Source organism: Danio aesculapii, chromosome 17, assembly GCF_903798145.1.
Source record: "Danio aesculapii chromosome 17, fDanAes4.1, whole genome shotgun sequence".
Taxonomy (NCBI): Eukaryota; Metazoa; Chordata; class Actinopteri; order Cypriniformes; family Danionidae; genus Danio; species Danio aesculapii.
The window spans coordinates 44,101,907-44,125,715 of record NC_079451.1 but is presented as its reverse complement, the minus strand read 5'-3'; the positions used below and the strand labels follow the sequence as shown (position 1 = coordinate 44,125,715).

The following is a 23,809-nucleotide window of genomic DNA, read 5'->3' as shown; positions in this document are numbered from 1 at the left end:
ACATTTTTTATCAAACCATTTATGAAAATTAGGATTTTTAAACCACTTTATTTAAATTTTCCAACATTACGTAGGCAAATAGTTTTAATAGTCAAAAACAAAGATATTTAAACAAAAATATCTGATCTCTTTATAATAAAATAAACATAAGTGTTAAAGAGACTCTTTAACTTGATAAATAAAATGGTACAAAGTGTGTGTAATGGTAAAGGTAGATCAACACCTGTAAGGTATGAATAATAATGATACAGTGAACCTCGAACTCTGTCAACAAAACTAATTATTATAATCAAATCTGAGCTTTCAAGTAAAGGAACCAGTGCAAGTGGAGTGACAAGTGCGAGTGTGTAATGGGCTTTGCAATCGCGCTCCCCCAGAGTCTCTCAAAACTAGATGACCATCAACCGCTTTCTCATAGGATGACAAATGGACCAACCATTGCTGCAGCTCCGATGCAAGTTTATGGAGAAAAGTATAAATCACTGCAGTGTCTGGGTGCGCGGTGTTTGTCTGAGGTAAATAGCCTGCCGTTTTATTACTGAAATGTGTGTATTCCATACAAAGTGTGAAGCAGATTGGTTAGTTCTTGAATCATGGTGTGCTCAGGGCATTCGGAAAAGTTCAGATTTTTTTCAACTAAGTGTACCTGGAAAATGCATGTGCGTCACATTTGCGCCGCTTGCACAACATGTGTGTGGCGCTCCCATGTGCGTGTCATGCAAGTCACGCGCCTCCATTGGAAATTATAAACTTACACCCTAAGCTAATTAGCATTCCTACTAAGGCACGCGCTCAGCAGCCATGTTTAAATAAAACTATAGCCTTCATACCAAACTTTTTTTTGAATCCTTATTGACAATGGTGTTCGGTCATTAAATATCTATACCGATTTTATTGCCAAGCTCTATGGCAACATACCGCCCAGTAGCGTTCATTTTAAAGGCTAAATGCAGCCATACGTACCTCTGGATACATATTTTGGGATCTCTAGAAATGTACACAGTGGTATGTTTTCCAACCCAGGCTCATTCTGAGAACGTAGTCCCGGGGACGTTTCTGGAGACCACGAAGTACGTCCCGGGAGGTACGTATTTTTGCAGTTTTTGTTTTCGCGAGTCCGTGAGAGGCCACTGTGCGCGCTTTTTCCCGCGCCGTTCTCGCGTAAACCCGCTAGAGGCCTCTGTCGAACGACCTTCCGCCTGATTGCCTTGATGACAGAATGATTGACCGTGCGACCGGCCAATCGGCTGACCCACCCTCCTCCGTCCCTAAACCCAACCAACGACGATTCACAAAAGCCGTCCAGAAAAAGAAAAGCCCTCGTCTGATTTTTACCACGTTTTCGGATTTTGACCACATTCTCATCCTGTGACGAACTTGTTCGCTTCATTTTTCATCGCATTCGCTTAAAAAAGTGAAATGCAGCCGTACGTACTCCCGGCTACGTATTTCGCGGTCTCCAGAAACGTCCCCAGGACTACGTTCTCAGAATGAGCCTGGGTTGATGTTTTCAGAATGAGCCTGTGTTGCTTTCTATTCTTTTTCATTCCTTTAAAAGCTGTTTTAACACATCTATTTTTATTGTTTTTAAATCATTTTATTCTTTGTTGTTTTAATTTCTTATACTTGTTTCTTTTAGTTTTCTTTATGCAAAAGACTTTAAATTACCATTGTGTATGAAATGTGCTATATAAATAAACTTGCTTTGCCTTGCCATGTCGGCTAGTCTGCCAGCATCTCTCACACTCTCTTTAGAAAGTGTTCAAATTTAGTTTTTATATCCTGATATATTACAGCTGTGATTTGCATGAAAAAAGACAGTTGGAGTAAAACTGCTTCCGTGGAAGGAAGCCAGTTCAGAACTTAATCAGGGATTTGCAAAAGCTAATAAAAGGTTCATCATAATGGAATTTCATGCAAATGTAAGACGAGCACTTTAGATGTAAGTTTTAAAACGATGACGCCTTGATGGAGTGTTACTTAAGGGTTTTATTGCATGTAAGAAGCTCATGTAATTCACTCAGAATTTAATGCTCTTGTAATAAATTCATATTCTGGTTGTCAGGGCTGTGCATCAGAATCTGAATCTGGTGATGCAATATGTATCTGAATACAAGGGTTACAATATGATATGTGTACCAAATAATAATAATAAAAAACAAGCAAACAAACAAAAGTTACTTAGACTTGCTATGGCACCTATATATTGCTACTCTATGGTGTTTGCTCTTTTTATAGGGCTTATTTTATACTCATTTGTAAGTTGCTTAGATTAAAAGTGTCTGCTAAATAAATACATTTAAATGTACATTTTTAATTAAATACGTTTTAATGTAATACATACATACACGCACACACATGCACGCACGCACGCACGCACGCACACACACACACACACACACACACACACACACATATATATATATATATATATATATATATATATATATATATGAATGTATGTATGTGTGTGTGTGTGTGTGTGTGTGTGTGTGTGTGTGTGTGTGTGTGTATGTAGTATAGTAATAGTATAATAATCTGTATGTATAAACACTGTATACAATATGTTTATATTCTTAGATCCTTCTTTAAAGGTTTACAGGTTATTACACTGTTAAAATAATACAACAGAAATGACAACAAATGTTTTTATGTTACCGTAACTTAGTTTAATAAGTTAATCTAGTTTTAACAATTTATTTGTTGTTATACGAGGTTTAACTTAATATTTTTAGTCAGTTTGACTAATGTAATTTAAGATGAGTAGAACATGTCATTTGATTTAACTAAACAATTTAAGGCAGTTAGATATTTACTTACAGTGTAGTTTAATGACTGTAACATACAACACATTATTTAGATCAGTTTGGAGTTAAAATTGTGACACTGGCACAGTTTTTTCAGGTTTAATATTGTGAAGCAGCTGCTTTATAGCAATCCTACAATTTTCCAATAGAATGCAGTTAAATGTACAGTATTTACATTTACAGTACATTTACATTTAGTCATTTAGCAGACGCTTTTATCCAAAGCGACTTACAAATGAGGACAAGGAAGCAATTTACACAACTATAAGAGCAGCAGTGAACAAGTGCTATAGACAAGTTTCAGGTGTGTAAAGTCTAAGAAGCAAAGCAATAGTAAAAATTATTATTTTTTTTTTTTTGAGAGAGAGAGAGGGCACAGTTAGTGGTATAGCCAGAGAGGCAGTTGCAGATTAGGAGGGAAAGTGGAGACTAAACAGTTGCGTTTTAGTCGTTTCTTGAAGACAGCAAGTGACTCCGCTGTTCTGATGTAGTTAGGGAGTTCATTCCACCAACTGGGCAGATTGAATGTGAGAGTTCGGGAAAGTGATTTCTTCCCTCTTTGGGATGGAACAACGAGGCGACGTTCATTCACAGAACGCAAGTTTCTGGAGGGCACATATATCTGCAGAAGTGAGAGCAGATACGAAGGAGCAAAGTCAGAGGTCACTTTGTAAGCAAACATCAGAGCTTTGAATTTGATGCGGGCAGCAACTGGCAGCCAGTGCAAACGGGTGAGTAGCGGAGTGACATGTGCTCTTTTGGGTTCATCAAAGACCACTCGTGCTGCTGCGTTCTGAAGCAGCTGAAGAGGATTGATAGAACTAGCTGGTAGCCCGGCTAGCAGAGAGTTGCAATAGTCCAGTATTTTGAAGGAAAATGTGTCATTTACAGTATAAAACCCAGAATTCCTTGTGACAAAGAGACACATTTCATGGTCTTTAGTTTAAATAAAATTGACGTGGTCAGCTGGTGGTCAAAAGTTGTCAGAAAAATATTACACAATTATGGCAGTCATGTTTATGACAGATTCATGACAAGTTGATAATAATGACACACCATGACATTGACAGATTATGATGTCTTTATATTAAGTCATCATGCACTCAGGTAACCTGTCACTGGGGTGGTATCTTTTAAAAAGGTGTACTTAAAGGTACATAATAATGCCTGAAACGTACAAATGTGTACCTCATATTACCTTAAAAGCACAAAAGTATATCCTAAAATTACGAAATTGTATTTTAAGGTACCAATGTGCACATGTAAGGTACAAAAGTGTCAGGTACCACCCCAGTGAAAGCATTTGTACCTTTATAGAGTGTAACAAAGCCATTTCAAACAATGTCATCTTTACATTCAAAATGACATACCTGAGTAAATGACACTTGATAACAGTCATGCATAAATTCACCTTCAAATTAATGTCGTGTCGTGATAGTCTTATGAACACCCCTAAATTAAATTGTAATTCAGTTATATCATCATTATATCATGTTATCATATATAGTCACAATGTTTATCATAGTTTAAAACTAAATGAATGTTGATTGCTTCTGTTGTTTTCACCACCTCACCGTGATGGTGTTTTATATAATCTACATGTGATAAACTTTTGAATGTGGCTTCCTCATCATTACCACGTGTTTTTTATTGTTTTACTATAAAGATACAAAGCAGATCTTATTACAGCTGATTTATATGAACATTATTTGATCAGTTACTGTAAATTTACACATACTACTAAAGACCAAAAATGTTGCGACAATTGTGCTTAATTATTTTACTGTATGTAGCTTATATTGACTTTTACAGTGTAGTTTTGCTCCATTTCTTGAAGGTGAGAGGAACACTTGAGAAGAAGAGGGAAATGTCTGCAACATATCTGCTTGTGGATACAATTAATAATTCAGTGGATTTGGGACAGAGCCCCAGAGACAGGAATGTTACCTGCAGAGAGTCTCACACTTCTGCTGTCTGGATTCAAGCTTTAGGTTGTGTGTATAATAAGCAGATGTCCCAGTGTATACATTTCTCCTCTTTGACCTTGTAAAGAGACTCCATTGCTCTCATTATAATCATCAACACTGTCTGCTCTGCAAGCACGCAATATAGATATCTTCACTGATTTCTAATGGGACCAATCTGCCCTGAGGAAAGCTTATCGATCGCAGGTTTCTCTTTGCAATGCTCATAAGACATGATGGAGTTTCGGTTATGCTTTAACACTTGTGCATCACTTAAAAAAAGTTACACATACAATTGAAGTCAGAATTATTAGCCCTCCTGAATTATTAGCTCCCCTGTATAATCCCCCCCCCCCCCCCAATTTCTGTTTAAGAGAGAAAATAAACAGTCTCTGGGGTAGTTCTGTCACGAGTCTTACTTTTCATAGGGTGTCGCGTGAAAGCGGCCCCTCTATAACTCAGACGATGCCAGTCATACTGAATCACAGCCTGACTGGAAATAGGTTTTAAATGCAGTTAGAGGGTTTAATGTGGGTGTTATGGGATTACCAGAGCAGCACTCTGAGAGACTGAACTCGCCGCCATCACTCACTTCCAGTACTGCACTATTGATTCTGGTTCACTCGTTTATTCAAACCAGCATGAAATATACAGAGAGATGCCATCACAGCGGTATTCATAGACAGTTCTGACCCTGAACCTCATTCTGATGCTAAATACAGAGCTCTCTGCGTATAGGCTGTGCTGAGAATATGCACAGTCACCTTCTGACATTTGCTCTGTTATTGCTGCAATGTTTTGTGTTACTGTCGGTTAATCTTATAGCACTTTATTTTAATGTACAACTCACATTATTAGCAACCCGTTAACTAAGGCTATAAGATGTTTTAAAATATGTTAAAACCTTTAACCATTGACTTCCGTAGTAGGAAAAACAAATATAGAAGTCAATGGTTACATGTTTCAAGCAATTTTCAAAATAGTTTTTGGTCACACTTTATTTTAATGTACAATTCACATTATTAACAATCCATTAACTAAGGATAGAAGATGTTTTAAAATATGTTAGAAACCTGTAACCATTGACTTCCATAATAGGAAAAAAAATTATGAAAGTCAATGGTTTTCAGCAATTTTCAAAATATATTCTTGATCACACTTTATTTTAATGTACAATTCACGCTAATGACAACCCTTTAACTAAGGCTAGACAATGTTTTAAAACATGTTAGAAGCCTGTAACGGCGGTTAATTCCACTGTGGAGACCCCGGATTAATAAAGGGACTAAGCCGAAGGGAAAATGAATGAATGAATGAATAAATGAATGTATAAATAAATGAAACCTGTAACCATTGACTTCCATAGTAGGAAAAACAAATATCATGAAATTCAATGGTTACAGGTTTTCGGCAATTTTCAAAATATGTTCTCGGTCACACTTTGTTTTAATGTACAATTTACATTATTAACAACCCATTAACTAAGGCTACACAATGTTTTAAAACATGTTAGAAACCTGTAACGGCGGTTAATTCCACTGTGGCGACCCCGGATTAATAAAGGGACTAAGCCGAAGAGAAAATGAATGAATGAATAAATGAAACCTGTAACCATTGACTTCCATAGTAGGAAAAACAAATATCATAAAATTCAATGGTTACAGGTTTCCGGCAATTTTCAAAATATGTTCTCGGTCACACTTTGTTTTAATGTACAATTCACATTATTAACAACCCATTAACTAAGGCTAAAAGACATTTTAAAATATGTAAAAAACCTGTAACCATTGACTTCCATGGAAGAAAAAACAAATATCATGGAAGTCAATGGTTACAGGTTTCCAGCAATTTTTCAAAATATATTCTCGGTCACACTTTATTTGAATTTACAATTCATATTATTAATAACCCATTAACTAAGGGTAGAAGATGTTTTAAAACATGTTAGAAACCTGTAAACATTGACTTCCAAAGTAGGAAAAACAAGTATGGTTTCCTCCGGGTGCTCCGCTTTCCCCCACAGTCCAAAGACATGCAGTTTAGGTGAATTGCGTAGGATAAAAAGTGTCCGTAGTGTATGTGTGTGAATGAGTGTGTGTGGATGTTTCCCAGTAATGAGTTGCAGCTGGAGTAAAGAATACAATAAAACTAATAAAATACAAATTTTAAGTTGAATCAAATGAACTTTATAAGTATTTTTACTTCAATTAAAATGATTTTCTGGGGCCCTAAGTGACCTCTTACCTCGCTTATTGGTTAAGTCCGCCCCTGCACCCCATGTTGCTGTGGGTTTCCTCCGGATGCTCCGGTTTTCCCCACAGTCCAAAGACATGCGCTATAGGAGAATTAAAAAAACTAAATTGACAGTAGTGTATGAGTGTGTATGGGTGTTTCTCAGTACTGGGTTGCAGCTGGAAGGGCATCCGCTGTGTAAAACATATAGTATGCCGGAATAGTTGGTGGTTCATTCTGCTGTGGCGATCTCTGTACTGTAAAACCCCAAAAGTTAAGGTAACTCAAACCATTTGAGGAAACCGATTGCAACAAACCATTTAAGTTCAAAAACTAATCCCAATGAGTACTGTTAACTTAATCCATTTTAGTAAACAAAGCAATTTGAGCACAGTAAAATCCAGTAATTAAAGAGAACTCAAAACAGCTGAGTACTGTAAAACCAAATAAGTTAAGGCAACTCAAACCGTTTGAGGAAACTGATTGCTACAAACCATTTGAGTTTAACTAATCTAGATGAGGGCTGTGAACTTATTCCGTTTGAGTTGAAGTAATGAGGTATTTAATTAACTTATTACCTTCAACACTGAGTTTAAAACTCTTTTCAAATGAGTAGAATTAACTTTCAGTAAATTTTGAGTTAACTACACTCATTTTATTTGATAAAGTTGACTGTTGGGTTTCACAGTGTGAAAAAGAGACTAAGCTGAAGGAAAATGAATGAATGAATGAGTAATGATAAGCATAGTAAAAATATCTAACTCTGAGCAATGTCACTGTTTACTACATGTTCAGTAGAGCTAATAGATTATAAATAATAATAAATAATAAAACAATAATAAACTCAACACTTAAATGTTCACTGTAGCGTAAAGTGTGAGCTTTTGTACCTTCAAATCGTGGTGTGAAAATTGTATTTACTAAAAAGCAGAAGTCTGACCCTTATGTTTAAATGGAGGCTGCTTCATATTTCAGAGGATTTTGGAAAGTCAGCAGAACCGATGGCTGCTTTATTGAGTGCCTGGTATAATTAACTACAGCTTTTAGTTCATGAACAGCAGCACATGAAAGGTCATTCTGCCTTGTATTATTCCATCTGCTGTTTATTGTTGATTTGCAGTGACACTTGAAAACAAAGCAGACAGAGTGACAGATGTGGATAAAGATGATTTGCATGGGCACATCAGATGAGAACAATTTATGGTTTCGTCTGTTTGCTTTGGGATTGGTTTTTATGCTTGATGGTTTCCTTTGAATAATAGAGTGAGCTTTTATTGGAAGTGAATAATTGAGTCTGTTGTTGTCTCTCTCTCTCTCTCTCTCTCTCTCTCTCAATTCAATACAGTTCAATTCAATTCAATTCAATTCAATAATTGCTTTATTGACATGACAAATGTTACAAATGTATTGCCAAAGCAGTTGGTTTACATAAAAATAAAAGAACATACATATATAATAAAAAACACAGTAAGCAGTTGACAATAGTAGTAAAAAAAAAAAAGATATATACATATAATAATTAAAAAAATGTAAATAATATATCATATTATTCAATAAATCATATTATTATTCAATATATAAAATCTTTCATATTATTCATTTATAACAGTAAAAATAATAATAGTTCAGAATAAACTGTACATTTAACAATCAACATTTTAGGAATAAACAGTAATAAAAAACAATAATAATCCGTATATTTACAATGATTCAATTATAATCATCTAGATGTGTGTGTGCGTGTGTCTCTCTCTCTTTGTATGGCCTTCTCTGGATAAGCCCTTTTTGTGGGCTGACTGAAACTGTGTTTCACCTATTTTTAAAATGTGGGAGACTTGCGCCTGTACTATCCAAAGTAGAAGAATGGTGTACAGTACTAGAAGAAGTGTTTACGCCAATGTTTTTTTTATTTATGGACCTAAATATAACAAACACAAAAAACAAAAACATGTACTACTCAATTTCTTAAACAGACAGGTGAAAATGGCAATATGGCTTTCACTAAAAGATAAAATGAACAATGAAAGATCTTCTAATGTAATGACCTTTTTAAAAGGGTTAATACAGGGGTGTCTAAACTTTTTGGGCCGAGGGCCAGATGCAAAAAAAAAAAAACGTTGTCCTGTATCCTATATATATCCTATATATATATATATATATATATATATATATATATATATATATATATATATATATATATATATATATATATATATGTGTGTGTGTGTATTATGGAATTATTTTAATTCGTCGTCCAACTGTGCTTCTAGAAAGACTTATGTTTTTAAAATCTTACAGTTGCAACACTCATCAGACGCTCCTTTATAAATTCTCCTTCAGTGAAGGGTTTCCTGTGCTGTGCGATTAGCTGAGGTACCTCATAACAGTGTAGAATTTTCTTGCACTTTATTAGCACGAAAAAACTGCTGTTGTTGAGCTGATAGGGCAGCTGCTAATTGTTTTACTTTTTGATCTCGTTCAGCACCATTGTAAAGGCTGAAGGCCTGATGTTTTGTTTCATAATGTCTTTTAATATTAAATTCCTTAATTACTGCAACTGATTCCTGGCAAATTAAACAGACTCATATTACGCTGACCTCTGTTTAGAAATATTCTTTGCCCCAACGTGACTGAAATTTCCTGCACTCACTGTTGATTTTCCTTTTTCTTGGTTGTGCAATGGCTCACCAAAGCGTGATTATCAATTGTTTCCTTCAGTTTGTTCGGTTCGTTTTACTTCATAACAGGAACTGCTGCCTAATTGAAGGCATGTGATAGCGACACCCGGTGGTTATTTATTGAATTACGTTCATTTTTGTGTAGCGGGCTGCAGTGTATTCTATTGATATTTATAAAAAGCCTCGCGGGCCGCCACAAAACTGAATGTTTTAATAGCATCAAGAATTAAGGGAGAAAACACATTTTACCATCATTTTAATAGTTTTTGGGGAGTAAATCAGTGTGTGTGCAACAGATGTTAATGGTTGTTTGGAACTATATGTATAATTTTGTTTCATGTTTTTATACAATCCCAGATTCATATATATATATATATATATATATATATATATATATATAAAGTGTTTTTAAAAGTCAAGTCTCTCTCTCTCTCTCTCTCTCTCTCTCTCTCTCTCTCTCTCTCTTGTTAGCAGGGCTGCATGACTGAAAATAATAATATAATTTTTATTACAATTTTTTAACAATATTTTAACAGTATTGTGATAATGGTAACACTAAAATAATGGTCCATTAGCTTATGTTAGTTAATGTATTTACTAACATGAACAAACTATTAGTAATACATTTATTATGGTATTTATTTATGTGTGTTACTGTTAGTTAATGTTATTTAAGTTTAATAAAGTTAGTTCAGATGACACAGTGGCACAGTGGATAGCATGATCGCCTCACAGCAAGAAGATTGCTGGTTCGAGCGCCGGCTGGATCAGTTGGCATTTCTGTGTGGAGTTTGCATGTTCTCCCCGTGTTTGCGTGGCTTTCCTCTGGGTGCTCCAGTTTCCCCACACAGTCCAAAGACATGCGCTAACTGAATAAACTAAATTGGCTGTAGTATATGAGTGTGCATGTTAGAGTGTATAGGTGTTTCCTAGTACTAGGTTGCAGCTGAAAGGGCATCCGCTGCGCAAAACTTATGCTGGATAATTTGGCGGTTCATTCCGCTGTGGCGACCCCTGATGAATAAAGGGACTAAACCAAAAATAAAATAAATGAATGAGTGCATGAAAGTTAGTTTGTGTTAACTGTATATTAGTTAGTTCGTGTTAACAGTATATTAACTAATGTTCACAAGCCCAACTTTGGATTTTAATAATGCATTAGTTGATGTTGAACTATGATTAACAAATGCTTGACAAGGTTATTCATACTTAGTTAATGTTAGTAAATACATTAACTAGCATTAGCTAATGGAACATTATTCTAAAATGTTACCGTGATAACAATATTTGTTGTTATTTATCTTTCTATTTATTATTATTTTTTTATTTATTTTTTTACAAAAATCATTCGTGATCATATTAAAATAAACAGATAAGAGATGTTTTTTTTCTGAGCTTATTAAATAATTCAGGCTATAGAACAGGCTGTCAAACATTTCAAGGTAATGGGAATTAACTAGGCTATTTAGGTTAACTAGGCAAGTTAGTATAATTAGGCAAGTCATTTAACAATGGCTTTGTTCTGAAGCCAATCAAACTGACCAAATTGACCTTAAATTGTTTTTATAAAAGTAAAAAACTGCTGTAAACAAAGCTGGGTTCCACACCACCCGATTCGAATGTTATCATTCGATTTAATGGACGTTATCATTGGATATCAGCTGATAGATATGGGCCAGTAGGGGCCTTCACGCCTACTGATGGGCTTAGAAGGCTATTATCATCCATCCACTTGGTTAATAAGCTATACAAATAGAGAAGACTCTAGATCCAGATCTGTGCTGTGACGGTTGAGTTTAAGGTTGGGGTACAGGTAGATGTTAATAAAATACAACTAATGGGAAATGCAATAAATAATATAAATAATTCTCTGTAACTTCCGGCTGCAGCTGTAGATGATCTATAGCTGATTAACCATGTGGATGGATGATAACAGCCTTCTGAGCCTACCAGTGGGTGCAGAGGGCCCCTACTGGCCCATATCTATCAGCTGATAACCACTGATAATCGTGTGATAACATTCAAATTGGCTGTCCACACAATAATTTTGTGTTGTGACAACATGAAGGAATTAATTTAACTTATTAGTTTTTTTACAAATTTAAGTGAATTAAACATAAAACAATCAAGTTGTCCTCTAAAACTCAAGAATTGTGATGTTTCAGCTCATTTTAAAAAAGTAGTTTAAACAAACAGCAAACGTCATTTTTTGATTGTAAAATAAATGACTTTCTTCAGAAGAAGAAAAAATATTATAGGAAATACTGAAATACAGTTTCCCTACTCTAGTCAACAACACTTTCTTTTTATAAAATATTATAAAATATTATACATTTCTATAAAGTCATAAAATAGGAGACAGAATGATAAAGCCAATTTATGATATGTGGATGGTTAGGGGACCATGATGGACAGAGGCCAGTGGGCAAATTTGACCAGGATGCCGGGGTTAAGTCCCTACTCTTTTTCAAAGGACATCCTGGGATTTTTAATGACCACAGAGAGTCATGACCTCGGTTTAATGTCTCATTCGATAAAGGGTGATCGCTGATCAGTATAGAGTCCCCTTTACTATTCTGGGGCATTAGGACCCGCTGCTCTCACTAACACCACTTTCAGCAGCAACCTAGCTTTCTCATGTGGTCTCCCATCCAGGTGCAGCCCTGGTTAGCTTCAGTGGGCGACCATGTGAGAGTTGCAGAGAGCTAGCTGCCAGCTACTCCAGTGTTTCCTCTAGGATTTTTTCCAGCTGTGGCGGCAGGCCTTTTTACACAGATCTACCAATTACCTGTGGCGTTATTTAAATGACAAATTTCGTGAGCGCAGTATTACAAGTCAAGATCGCATTTATGTAATAGCCTACGAGCATGTGAATCTCTTTGCTTGCACGCTGATTTCCTCTGCTCGTGCACAAAACTTCTTGCACGCCCCCTCAAATATCCGCTGCTCAATCGCTGATCTTCTTGTGCGCTTTTCCAATAAACACCGCTGAAGTGCGATTTTTAGTGCGTTTATGTAACGAGTATGTCTCCAACATTTATTTGATTTGCTAGGAATATTTATGAATGTCTCCAATAGACCTACAGAGTGGCATTAATGCATCCTGAAGTAAAGTGATACGGCTATATGTCGTGTTAGCTGGCCTCACACATCACGCACCTGTCAGTCAGTCAGTCAGTCAGTCAGCACGTAACCTTAAAGGGGTAAACAAATAATGCACAGCACTACTTCGGTTACAGAAAAGTTTGCGCTGTTATAATTCCAACCCAGGCTCATTCTGAAAACGTAGTCCCGTGGACATTTCTGGAGACTGCAAATTATGTAGCCAGTGGTACGTATGGCTGTATTTAATTTTTTAAGCGATTGCTACGGGGCAGTATGACCGGGTTCGAGTCCGGGGAAGAGCGGTTCCAGAAATCAAGTAAGACAAAAACAGAATCCAAGAAATAAAGTGAACAAGTTCATAACAGGGTGAAAATGTGGTAAAATCTGAAAACGTGGTAAAAAACCAGACGAGGGCTTTTCTTTTTCTGGACGGCTTTTGTAAATTGTTGGTTGGGTTTAGGGAAGTAAGCGGGCGGGCGGGTCAATCGGTAAAATTGGTTGGGTTCAGGGAAGGAGGAGAGTGGGTTGGCCGGTCGCCCAGTCAATCATTCAGCCAGTCGGATAGACGGCTGTTCAACATCGGTCTCTGGTGGTTTACGCGAGAACAGCGCAGACGCGAACGGCACTCGCGAGAGACATTTGAGAAGCGAAAAATCACACACAAGGGCCTCTTGTGGATTCGCGAAAACAAAAACTGCAAAAATACGTACTTCCCGGGAAGTATTTCGCTGTCTCCAGAAACGTCCACGGGACTACGTTTTCAGAATGAGCCTGGGTTGCATAATTCTCTTACCTTTTAATACATTTTGGTACATTTTGAATGAAAAATGTAATGTAGCTGTGGCGGGATAAATTTTGGCGTGGCGCCCCGCCATGGAAGAATGAATGTAGCGGAAACCATGTACTCTCTCAAAAACCTTTGCTGCTTGTTCAAACTAATTAAAATAAGCTGAATCAACACAACTCTTGAGTTTTTTGTGTGAACAACTTAATTGTCTTATGTTAAATCCATTTTAATTTGTAAAAACAATTAAGTTAACTTAATCAATTTGTGTTGGGACCACATGAACCAAGCGCTTCTTTAAAGTGCTGGAGACTGCTCTGTATCATCATCATCATGCATTCCCTTTCTAGTTGATGAAATGAGTGTGATGCAAGCTGTGCTGCACAAGTGTCATTTCAAAGTCATCTGAAACCCTTCGCACCTAGCAAGCCAATGAAACACATGTTGGTTTTCATGCAAAACCCGTTAACCGCTAAACAAGAAAACACACAGAGGATGAACCGAACACATTGTTTGCAATGAGATTTGTCACAGATCAACGCAAGAGCTTCCCCGTCTGTCATATTTTGCCTAAATTATGCATCTGCGCAATATGCTAATCAGCTGTAAAACCCTGTTGTTTGTGCATTCCCCTGATGCAGACGTGTGTCATTGTAAGTCATGCTGTTTGCAAACACATCTGAAAATGATTCTCGCTGCCCTTTCATGTTGAATACCAACTAATGAATCGCTTTGGACAGCTTCATACGCGCTTTAACAAATAGTGCATGCAGATGAGCTGTAAATGCCAGGAAGTCATATTAGCTGAATTATTCATCGCATTTGTTGGTGGGTTGGCATCGCTCCGTGCTGAAACAGCAGATTAGTCAGACACACAAAATGCATTGTTCAGGATATTGATTTCCAATCGCTGTTGTTTTTTTTCCTGTTGCAGTGGCCTAGATATTCAGTAATGCCGGCTGATAATGACTTGCTATTGTTCTGGTTCAGAATAATCTTCCCTTAGAGTCACAGATTTATTCACACTGGGTGGAAATGACCTCAGCTGCTGATGTAATGATGCTGCGTATGATTTTAGAAATGACCTCATCGTTCATTAATCATGTGCATGATACAGTTGCTAATGCTGTAATTGCATTAGTGGTGAGTTACAGTTAGCATTGTGGCAGTGACTTGTTGTATTATTTTCCATATGGTAGGCTATATACATTTTTCTGTGGGGGAAACCGGGAGGATAACCACGCCAACACGGGGAGAACACAGAAATGCCAACTGGCCCAGCCGGGACTAGAGCTAGCAACCTTCTTGCTGTGAGGTGACAGTGCTGCCCTACTGCAATGTATATCCCAGAAAAACAAAATATCGCAATGTCAGATTTTTCCAATATCATGCAGCCCTAGTGCACTCAAAATATAGCATTTGCTGTTTGTTCAAAGTACTTACACTACTACATGCTCTGGTGGCATGGTTTGGAAGTCTGTCACTTAAAAGCAGGAATAGACTGAGCCAAGTAATTAGGTGATCTAGCAGGTTGATTGGTGAATCACAGCTGAGTATTGAATCACTGTATAGCAGGCAGCTTTTACGGATTGCGCAGAATATTAGTAGCTGTATAACTCTCATCCTCTGTCTGAGGAGTTTATCCTACTCCCTTCTGGTTGAAGGTTTCAGCATATCTGCCATATTTGAATCCGGGAGGCGGGGGAGGGGGCGGGGGAATGGATGGATGATGAGGCAGAGGTGGAAGAGTGGGAAGAGTAGGTGCCGTGCAGAGAGTGGCATCCTGGAAATTACGAAAATTCTCCATTGTTTTTTCTTTTTCTCCCGGTGAAATTCCAGGAGTTTTCCGGGAGACAGAACAAAATGGGAGATGGGTCGGGAGACTCCCGGGAAAGACAGGAGTGTTGGCAGGTATGGGTTTCAGATGCTTTTTAGTTAGACAAAACGTTACCGGAATAGCTTTGTCCCATCATCTATTGACGTTCTGAATAAATTGTATTATTTTATAACGTACTTTTGTTTGTGTATATGTGGGTATGTATATGTGTGATTTAATTGTTAGTATCAAATGCCAAACTTTGCTGCAAAAAGAATCTACCTACGGGGATCAATAAAACCAACTCAACTCAACTTATTTAAAATGAGCTGAAACGACACAATTCTTGAGGGTTTTTTTGGGGGACATCTTAATTGCTTTATGTTCCATTTACTTTAATTTGTAAAAACTAACAAGTTAAATTAATTCCTTCATGTTGCCCCAACACAATGTCACGATCACCAACGATCTAACCATTATAGATTGCTAGAGAACATTCACATTGCATAGAATTACAAATCCACCATTTCATAAGTTCACACTTAGCTCATGACTTACGAAGCTTGTTTGGCATGCTGTCCCGGGAGAGAGAGCCCTGAGCTCAAGATATCCTCGAGTCCAGGGCTCCCTCCCTTTGCGGGGCGAGGGGAGATTGAGCTCAGGGCGATCTCAAGGCTCCCCCACAGCTAAGGCCAAGATGAACTCCCTTAGAGCGAGATGTCTAGCAGAACAGACTTGAAAGCCTATTTGGCTTTGAGAAAAACCGGGGGATCCTGGGAAAACCCCTGTGGACGCGTGCCAGCTCCACCCCAAAATGCCGGATGCTATGGCAAGGAGCCAGAGCCGATGGAATTCCTGCTGGTCACTGGGCCACCTATACTGGATAAAGGTGGAAGGAGGGGAGGGGGGGGGGGGGGGGGGGTGTTTCTTCAAGACGAAGATAGTTGCAAAGAGAAAAGAGGATATGTATATAGGAACTTATGATGCTTTGATTGGAGGGTTGTGATTAGCTAATATGAGCCAGCTGGGTTAATCATGAGCACGTACTCCTCTCGAAATTAGTTTAAAATATTAAACTTCACTAAATGGACTACAGGGTCCAGTCATGCACCACTCACACACCTGACCTAGATCCCCATGATTGCAGACAGACACAGCTGAAGCTACTCATGAACTATTAACGTGGATTATAAAGTCAGCACACAAACACACAGAAGTTGCTGAGTCTTGTAAACTGTATAGTGAACATTACTATGCGTTTTCCCTTGCCTTGTCCTGCAGTGTTTTAGACCCTCGCTTTGTTTTGTTTGTTTATTCCTTTCTGCTGCTCGTCTTTGACCATCTGCCTGTTTATTTGACTACGACTCTGGATTGCCCATATACATGTTTTTTTCTGTGTTGACTGTTGCTTGCCTGACTATACATTTAATAAACCTGCGTTTGGATTCTCAACTCTGCTTCAATTCACCTTACACACAAATTGATCGTGTGGAACCCAGCATTTTTTACAATGTGTGAATTGTTACTTAAACTAAAGTGTTACCCTTGTTTGTTTGTTTTTAAATCCCATTCTCATTTTTTTGTTTCTTTTTTCTAAACAGATAAACCAAACGTCCCCATTCTCAGGATCCTATTGTATTTCACCATGAACGTTGTCGTATCACCAATGGCCAGTGAGGCTTCGTCCCCTATGATAACTGCAGTGACCCCAACCCTGGAGCCGGGCCGCGATAAACATGATGATCCAGATGTGTGTGAACCCAGTGTTAGTGCTGATGGGTCGACCGAGAAACAAGATCCCTACCGCAGGTTCCAGAAACCTCCACCTCTCCACACTGGGGCCGACTGGAAGGTGGTTCTCCATCTGCCGGAGATCGAGACCTGGCTGAGGACCACCACGGAAAGGGTCCGAGATCTCACACACTCTGTGCAGCAGGACAGCAGCAATAGACATGTGGATGTGCATCTGGTGCAACTCAAGGTTAGAATGCTTTGATACTCGATCCTGATTGGTCAGTTGTAGCATTGGTTGTAGCATTGACGTCTGATGTATTTTTGTGTGATGCTGTATTTAGGTTTGTTCATGGCAACATAGCAGTTCTATAAGTGTTGTTCAAAAGTTTGGTGTTGAAATAGAAATTGAAATAAGTGAAGTTTATTTATAAACTAATTTCGAGAGGATAACATGCTTATGATTGCTTGCGGCTGGTCCCGCATTTTTCAATTTATGATTCACCAATCAAACGATTCCTAGGCCACTATAAATACCAGTTCCAGATCACAGCCATCTTTGTTTTTCCACCCCTACTCCTCCTCCTTTCCTAGATGGGTGGTATGGTGGCCCAGTGGTTAGCACTGTTGGCTCAGCAAGAACGTCACTGTTTCTAGTCCATACCAAGCCAGCCAACTTTTCTGTGTGGAGTTTACACGTTATCCCCGTGCTCACATGGGTTTACCGCGGGTTCCCCGGTCTCCTCCTACCGTTTAAAAACATGCAACTTAAGTTAATTGACTAATTAAAATCAGCACCATAGACTTGCTCCTAATAAGTAGTTATCTGTTAAGAGCAATCACTATCTGTTCATTAGCTACTACAGCAGGGGAGTTCTTGAGATCTACCTGAGCTCAAACTCCCCTCTCGCCTTGCAACGGGAGGGAGCCCCGGGCTCGAGGATCTTATGAGCTCAGGGCTCTCTCTCGGGACAGCATGTCAAACAAGCTTTATAATCAATCATCAGCTAAGTGTAACCTCATGAAAACCTTTTTCTTCATTTATTAGGTATGGGTTTGAGCAAAATGTTTATATTTGTTTTAATCTAAAAAAGATCTCGTAATATTGCTTTTTAAAAAGGATAAAAGTTGTTTTGGAGCTTTCTGTTTTTCAGAATATGACAACTGATCAGCGTAACGAATGCTTTCATTTGTTGTAGTTAAAAATCACCCAAAAAACTCTTAAACTCATAACTTAAATTAAACAATGTCTGGAAACAGCAATTTTTTTTTATTTTAAAAATATTAAAAAAAATATTTAACATACAATATTTTATTTTTAAAAATTGATGAAATGTAATCAGTCGTGTTTAGAATAAAATGAAAAAGGATCCTATTGTTTTCCCATGATTTTTTGATCAATTCGTCCAGTCAATTGCCTTGTTTTTTAAATTATTGTAAATGAAATGTTCAATGAATCACTCGTTAAGGGTGTTTTCACACCTAGTTTGTTTAACACTGAGGAAGCATCAAACACCTGTAAGAACTGATTGTATTTAAAATATTAATAGCTAAGTAAAAAGATGTGGTTTATATATATATATACAGTTGAAGTCAGAATTATTAGCCCCCCCCTGTTTATTTTCCCCCCATTTTCTGTTTAAAGGAGAGAAGATTTTTTCAACACAATTCTAAACATATTAGTTTTAATAACTCAACTCAAATAACAGATTTCTTTTATCTTTGCCATGATGACAGTACGTAATATTTTACTAGTTATTCTTCAAAACACTTGTATGTATGTATATATATATACATACAATACTTCTGGGGGCAAATACTTCTGACTTCAACTGTATATACTGTATTTGAAAGACAAAATGCTATATGCCTAAAATCCAGTCTTTCATAGTGGGATCATTAACAGCAGTGCAGTACCTGTAGTTCATCTTTGGTGTGTAGAGATTGAGGGACCGCTATAAACCCAGAATGGCCATAATGGATGTGTGAGTTGTAGATTAGCTGGAGCAAATGTGGATCAATCATTGAGAGGAGCAGAGGTCTTATCAGATTCCTCTACTCAACTCAGTCTCGATTTCCACTAAGAGCATAGCTTGATGGATATTGTTTTCGGTAGATGCTGTATCGATAGGCATGTGTAAATATGTATTGATTCCCATAAATACATGCATTGTACTGTATGTTTAGGTAAACTATTATCTTATGCCTGACAGAAATGCGAACTCATTTTTTAATTTAGTGCATAAATTAATCCCTCTACAATTGACAATAACACAACTTTTAAAACTTTTCTGTTTGCTGTATAAAGCATTTCTGATCACCATCTTTTGGAAAGACAAAACCAGAAAGATAACATTATTATTTTTGATCAATACTTAGAATGTTTTTATTTATTTGTTTGTTTTTACAAATTATAATTAAATAATTAAAACTTCTCTGTGGGCGGCACGGTGGCGCAGTGGGTAGCGCTGTCGTCTCACAGCAAGAAGATCGCTGGTTCAAGTCCCGGCTGGGTCAGTTGGCATTCGTGTGTGGAGTTTGCATGTTCTCACCGTGTTGACGTGGGTTTCCTCCGGGTTCTCCGGTTTCCCTCAAAGTCCAAAGACATGTGCTATAGGTAAATTAGGTTAACTAAATTGGCCATAGTGTATGAATGTGTGTGTGAATCTGAGAGTGTGTGGGTGTTACCTAGTACTGGATTGTGGCTGGAAGGGCATCCGCTGTGTAAAACATACAGTATGTTAGAATTGTTGGCGGTTCATTCCGCTGTGGTGACCCCAGATAAATAAGGGACTAAGCAGAAGGCAAATGAATGAATGATGACTTTGAAGCACACCCTGAGATTCAATAGAAATATTTCTGTAAATTAACAACTCATTTGCATGTTTAGATAATATAGTCATGACATGCAGATAAACAAATACAATATTTTCAATTTGTTTTAAATGTTTTATTTTGATTTAAAACGCTCTAGTTTACTTTCACTTCATTCTACACATCCCACTTAGTAAAAGCCTGCTCTAACACACTGTAACTGTACTCCACATCAGCAAGTGTTTGATACAGGGATGATAAGATTACAGTGAGAGTTTCAGGATTTCTCTCACAGCTGAGCAGCTAAATCTTCCTGCTCCGCTTTCATATGGATCGAGACACGATTACATAACACAGTTTGAAGGAATGAGGTTTCAGTCACCTGTTTTTCAGGTGTGTTCTCACTTCATCTTCTGGGTCTAGAGGTTTAATGAGAACCACTCAGAACACTTAAAGGAACACTTTGTTTTTTTTTATGGTTTTTTATGGTTGTTTTCTATCATTTTAAAACTTCCCTACAATTGGGCTTTACCATTTTTTAATCCATTCAGTCGGTCTCCGGGTCTGACAAGAACACTTTTAGCTCAGCTTAGTTTAGCTTAGCATAGATTATTAAATTAAAAATGACCAAAGGTTTTGATAATTTTTATATTTAAAGCGTGACTCTTCTGTAGTTAAATCTTATACTAAGAACGATGGATATTAATTTTTATTTATTTATTTGATAGTGGCACGATGGATCAGTGGTTAGCACTGTCGCTTCACAGCAAGAAGGCCACTGGTTCGAGTCCCGGCTGGGCCAGTTGGTATTTCTGTGTGGGTTTTGCACGCCCCCCATGTCGGGTTCCCCTACAGTCCAGACATGCACTAAAGGTGAATTGGATGATCAAAATTGGCCGTAGTGTATGAGTGTGAATGACTGTGTACAGGTGCTTCCCAGTACTGGGTTGCAGCTGGAAGGGCATCCGCTGTGTAAAACATATGCCGGAATAGTTGGCGGTTCATTCCGCTGTGGCGACCGCTGATGAATAAAAGGACTAAGCTGAATGAAAATAAATAAATGAATATTTTTATATTTCTGTGACAGGGACATGCACAACAATACATCGACCTTAAAAAGGACATGTGTTTTGTGCCAGGTTTTAGCAAAAAATATTTTGCTATTTTCTACCTGCAGTCCCTGGACAGGTAGATCTTAAACACTCAAAAAAGAAAAGTTACAGTTTAAAGCATGTAACAACTTAAAATATTCAGGCTCACTCGCACAAATTACACACAAACAATCAAACACAAACATTTCATCAGTGTGTATGTACATAGATAGGAGCCTCTTTCTGGACAGGCTTGAAAACATCTGGAAATTTGTACATGTACATAATCAATTCAGTTGGAGGTGTGTTTCACAGACTTGTGGCTTTATAAGAAAAAGAAGATTGGCCAAATTAAGTTTAAATCTGGGAACAGTACACTCCTCTTTGGTACACTTGCCAAGTTGATATTTTCTTGATCGATATTGCACCTGCTGCAGCCATGATACAGCAGCAAATTTTCTTGATTGTTATGCCAGAGGCGACACGGTGGCTCTTTCACCTCACAGCAAGAAGGTCGCTGGTTCAAGTCCCGGCTGGCCCAGTTGGCATTTCTATGTGGAGTCCAGGTGCTCCGGTTTCCCCCACAGTCTAAAGACATGCACTGTAGGTGAATTGACTGGATAGGTGAATAAACTAAATTGGCCGTAGTGTTTGTGTGTGAATGAGAGTGTATAGATACTTCCCAGTACTGGGTTGCAGCTGGAAGGGCATCCACTGTGTAAAACATATGCTGCAATAGTTGGCGGTTCATTCCGCTGTGGCGACCCCTGATGAATAAAGGGATCAAGCCGAAGGAAAATGAATGAACATTTTGCCAGAATGAGAGTACCCCAACATCGTGGGGACGTTGTATTTTTCGTACGTCAATGTCCAACCTAAAATCAACCAAATATTAACGTCTAATGATGTTACAGCTTGACTTTGTGTGGATGTTGCCACTATGGCGTCTGTCACATGTTGAATTTTAGTTGCTATACCTGACGAATAAATGTCAGTATTTGACTGAAAGTAAAACCGTAATTCTCTTAAACAGCCCTTCACATTTAAGAGCAAGGGGCATACGCTGGTGGTTCTGCGTAAAGTGAGGGTCAGCTCCTTGATAATGTTTATTGCCGCCCTTCATAGAAAGAATAAAAATAAGAGATAATCCCAGGAAAACAGGAGGATTGACAGGTACTGTATGAGCCATATTGATATAAAAAATAGCAACTTTTAATTTTCCAGCAGTCTTAGTACACAACCAAGGGAGTTTCAAAACTTTTTTTTGAATTCTTTGAGCCATATGCTAATGGTCCAATCCAATTCAATGATTTATGCTAAGCTAAACTTAGCTAAAAGTGCTCCCGCAAGACCCAGAGAACAGCTGAATAGATTCAGAAATGCTTAAACTGTTGTAAAATGAGCATATTTTCCAAAAAAAGAAGTGCAGTGTTGCTTTAATCAGACATTCAGCCTCTTTCATGAGACAGTCAGTAGATCTGCTTCATCATATCTGCTCACATCATCATGACAGGCATTCACAGAAACAGAGCAATGCTTTCAAAAACCCAGAGAGAGTCATTTAACCTGAAAAAGCAACAGACTTTAGCTTTGAATAAGTGAAAGGGAAACCGTCTGCGTCATCGTCTGTACATTATTGATGTGTTACGGGAATCTCTGCTTTAACCGAACGTCAGGAATGTGACCTGCTGGTTTCCTCTTTTCCTCCAACACTGCGTTCGTCCATTTGTCTGCTGCTCTTGTTGTTAAATAACACACTGCAGTCTCTGGTGTCACAGCATTTTACAGCCAGCCTGAGAAGCTGCTGCCGTTCCTCTTAATAAATCATGGCGGAGGCTTTTAGGAGAAGTGAGTGTGAGTCTGTGTGAATGTGTGTGTTTTGTGTCTGTGTGAGTGTGTGCATGTGTGTGTGCGCACGTGTCTGTAAAATAATCTGCCAATGGGTTAAGCAAAATAATCTTACGTCAAAACGAAAAACAAGATTATTTTGCTTACCCCATTGGCAGATTATTTAGCTTGTTTTAAGGGAAAAACGTCTTTCATTTTAGGCAAGGCAAGGCAAGGCAAGTTTATTTATATAGCACATTTCATACACAGTGGCAATTCAAAGTGCTTTACATAAACAGGAATAAAAGAAACAAGTATAAGAGAAATAAAAACAAACATAAAAATGGTAAGAATAAAAATAAAATAAATAAAATAAAGCTGATAAAATGTGTTATAAAAGAATTAAAAAGAAGAGAAAAACATAGTAGTTCGATCTGTCGGACGTAGCACAGTGCTCATTCAGTAAAGGCACAGCTAAACAGATGTGTTTTCAGTCTTGATTTGAATGTGCCTAATGTTGGAGCTCATCTGATCATTTCTGGAAGCTGATTCCAGCAGCGAGGGGCGTAGTAGCTGAAAGCCGATTCACCCTGCTTTGACTGAACTCTTGGGATTTCTAATCTATTTGATCCTAAAGATCTGAGTGATCTGTTAGGTTTGTATTCAGTGAGCATATCTATAATGTATTGAGGTCCTAGGCCGTTTAGTGATTTATAGACCAGTAATAATACTTTAAAATCTATTCTGAATGTAACTGGGAGCCAGTGTAAAGACCTGAGGACAGGTGTGATGTGCTCTGATTTCCTGGTTCTGGTCATAATTCTGGCCGCAGCGTTCTGGATGAGCTGCAACTGTCTGACTGTCTTTTTGGGAAGGCCAGTGGGGAGGCTGTTGCAGTAATCCACCCTGCTGCTGATAAAAGCATGAACAAGTTTCTCTAAGTCTTCACTGGAAACAAAG

General features: G+C 37.9%; 1 protein-coding gene across 1 annotated transcript in view; it reads left to right on the top strand.

Annotated features, from left to right (window-relative positions):
- akap6 (A kinase (PRKA) anchor protein 6) overlaps window positions 1-23,809 on the top strand; it is a 324,063-nt gene that overhangs the window by 14,528 nt on the left and 285,726 nt on the right. Inside the window, 1 exon segment of the mRNA XM_056476530.1 lies at window positions 16,988-17,367. Within this exon segment, the coding sequence (XP_056332505.1) occupies window positions 17,032-17,367 (336 nt within the window). The 5' untranslated portion in view covers window positions 16,988-17,031.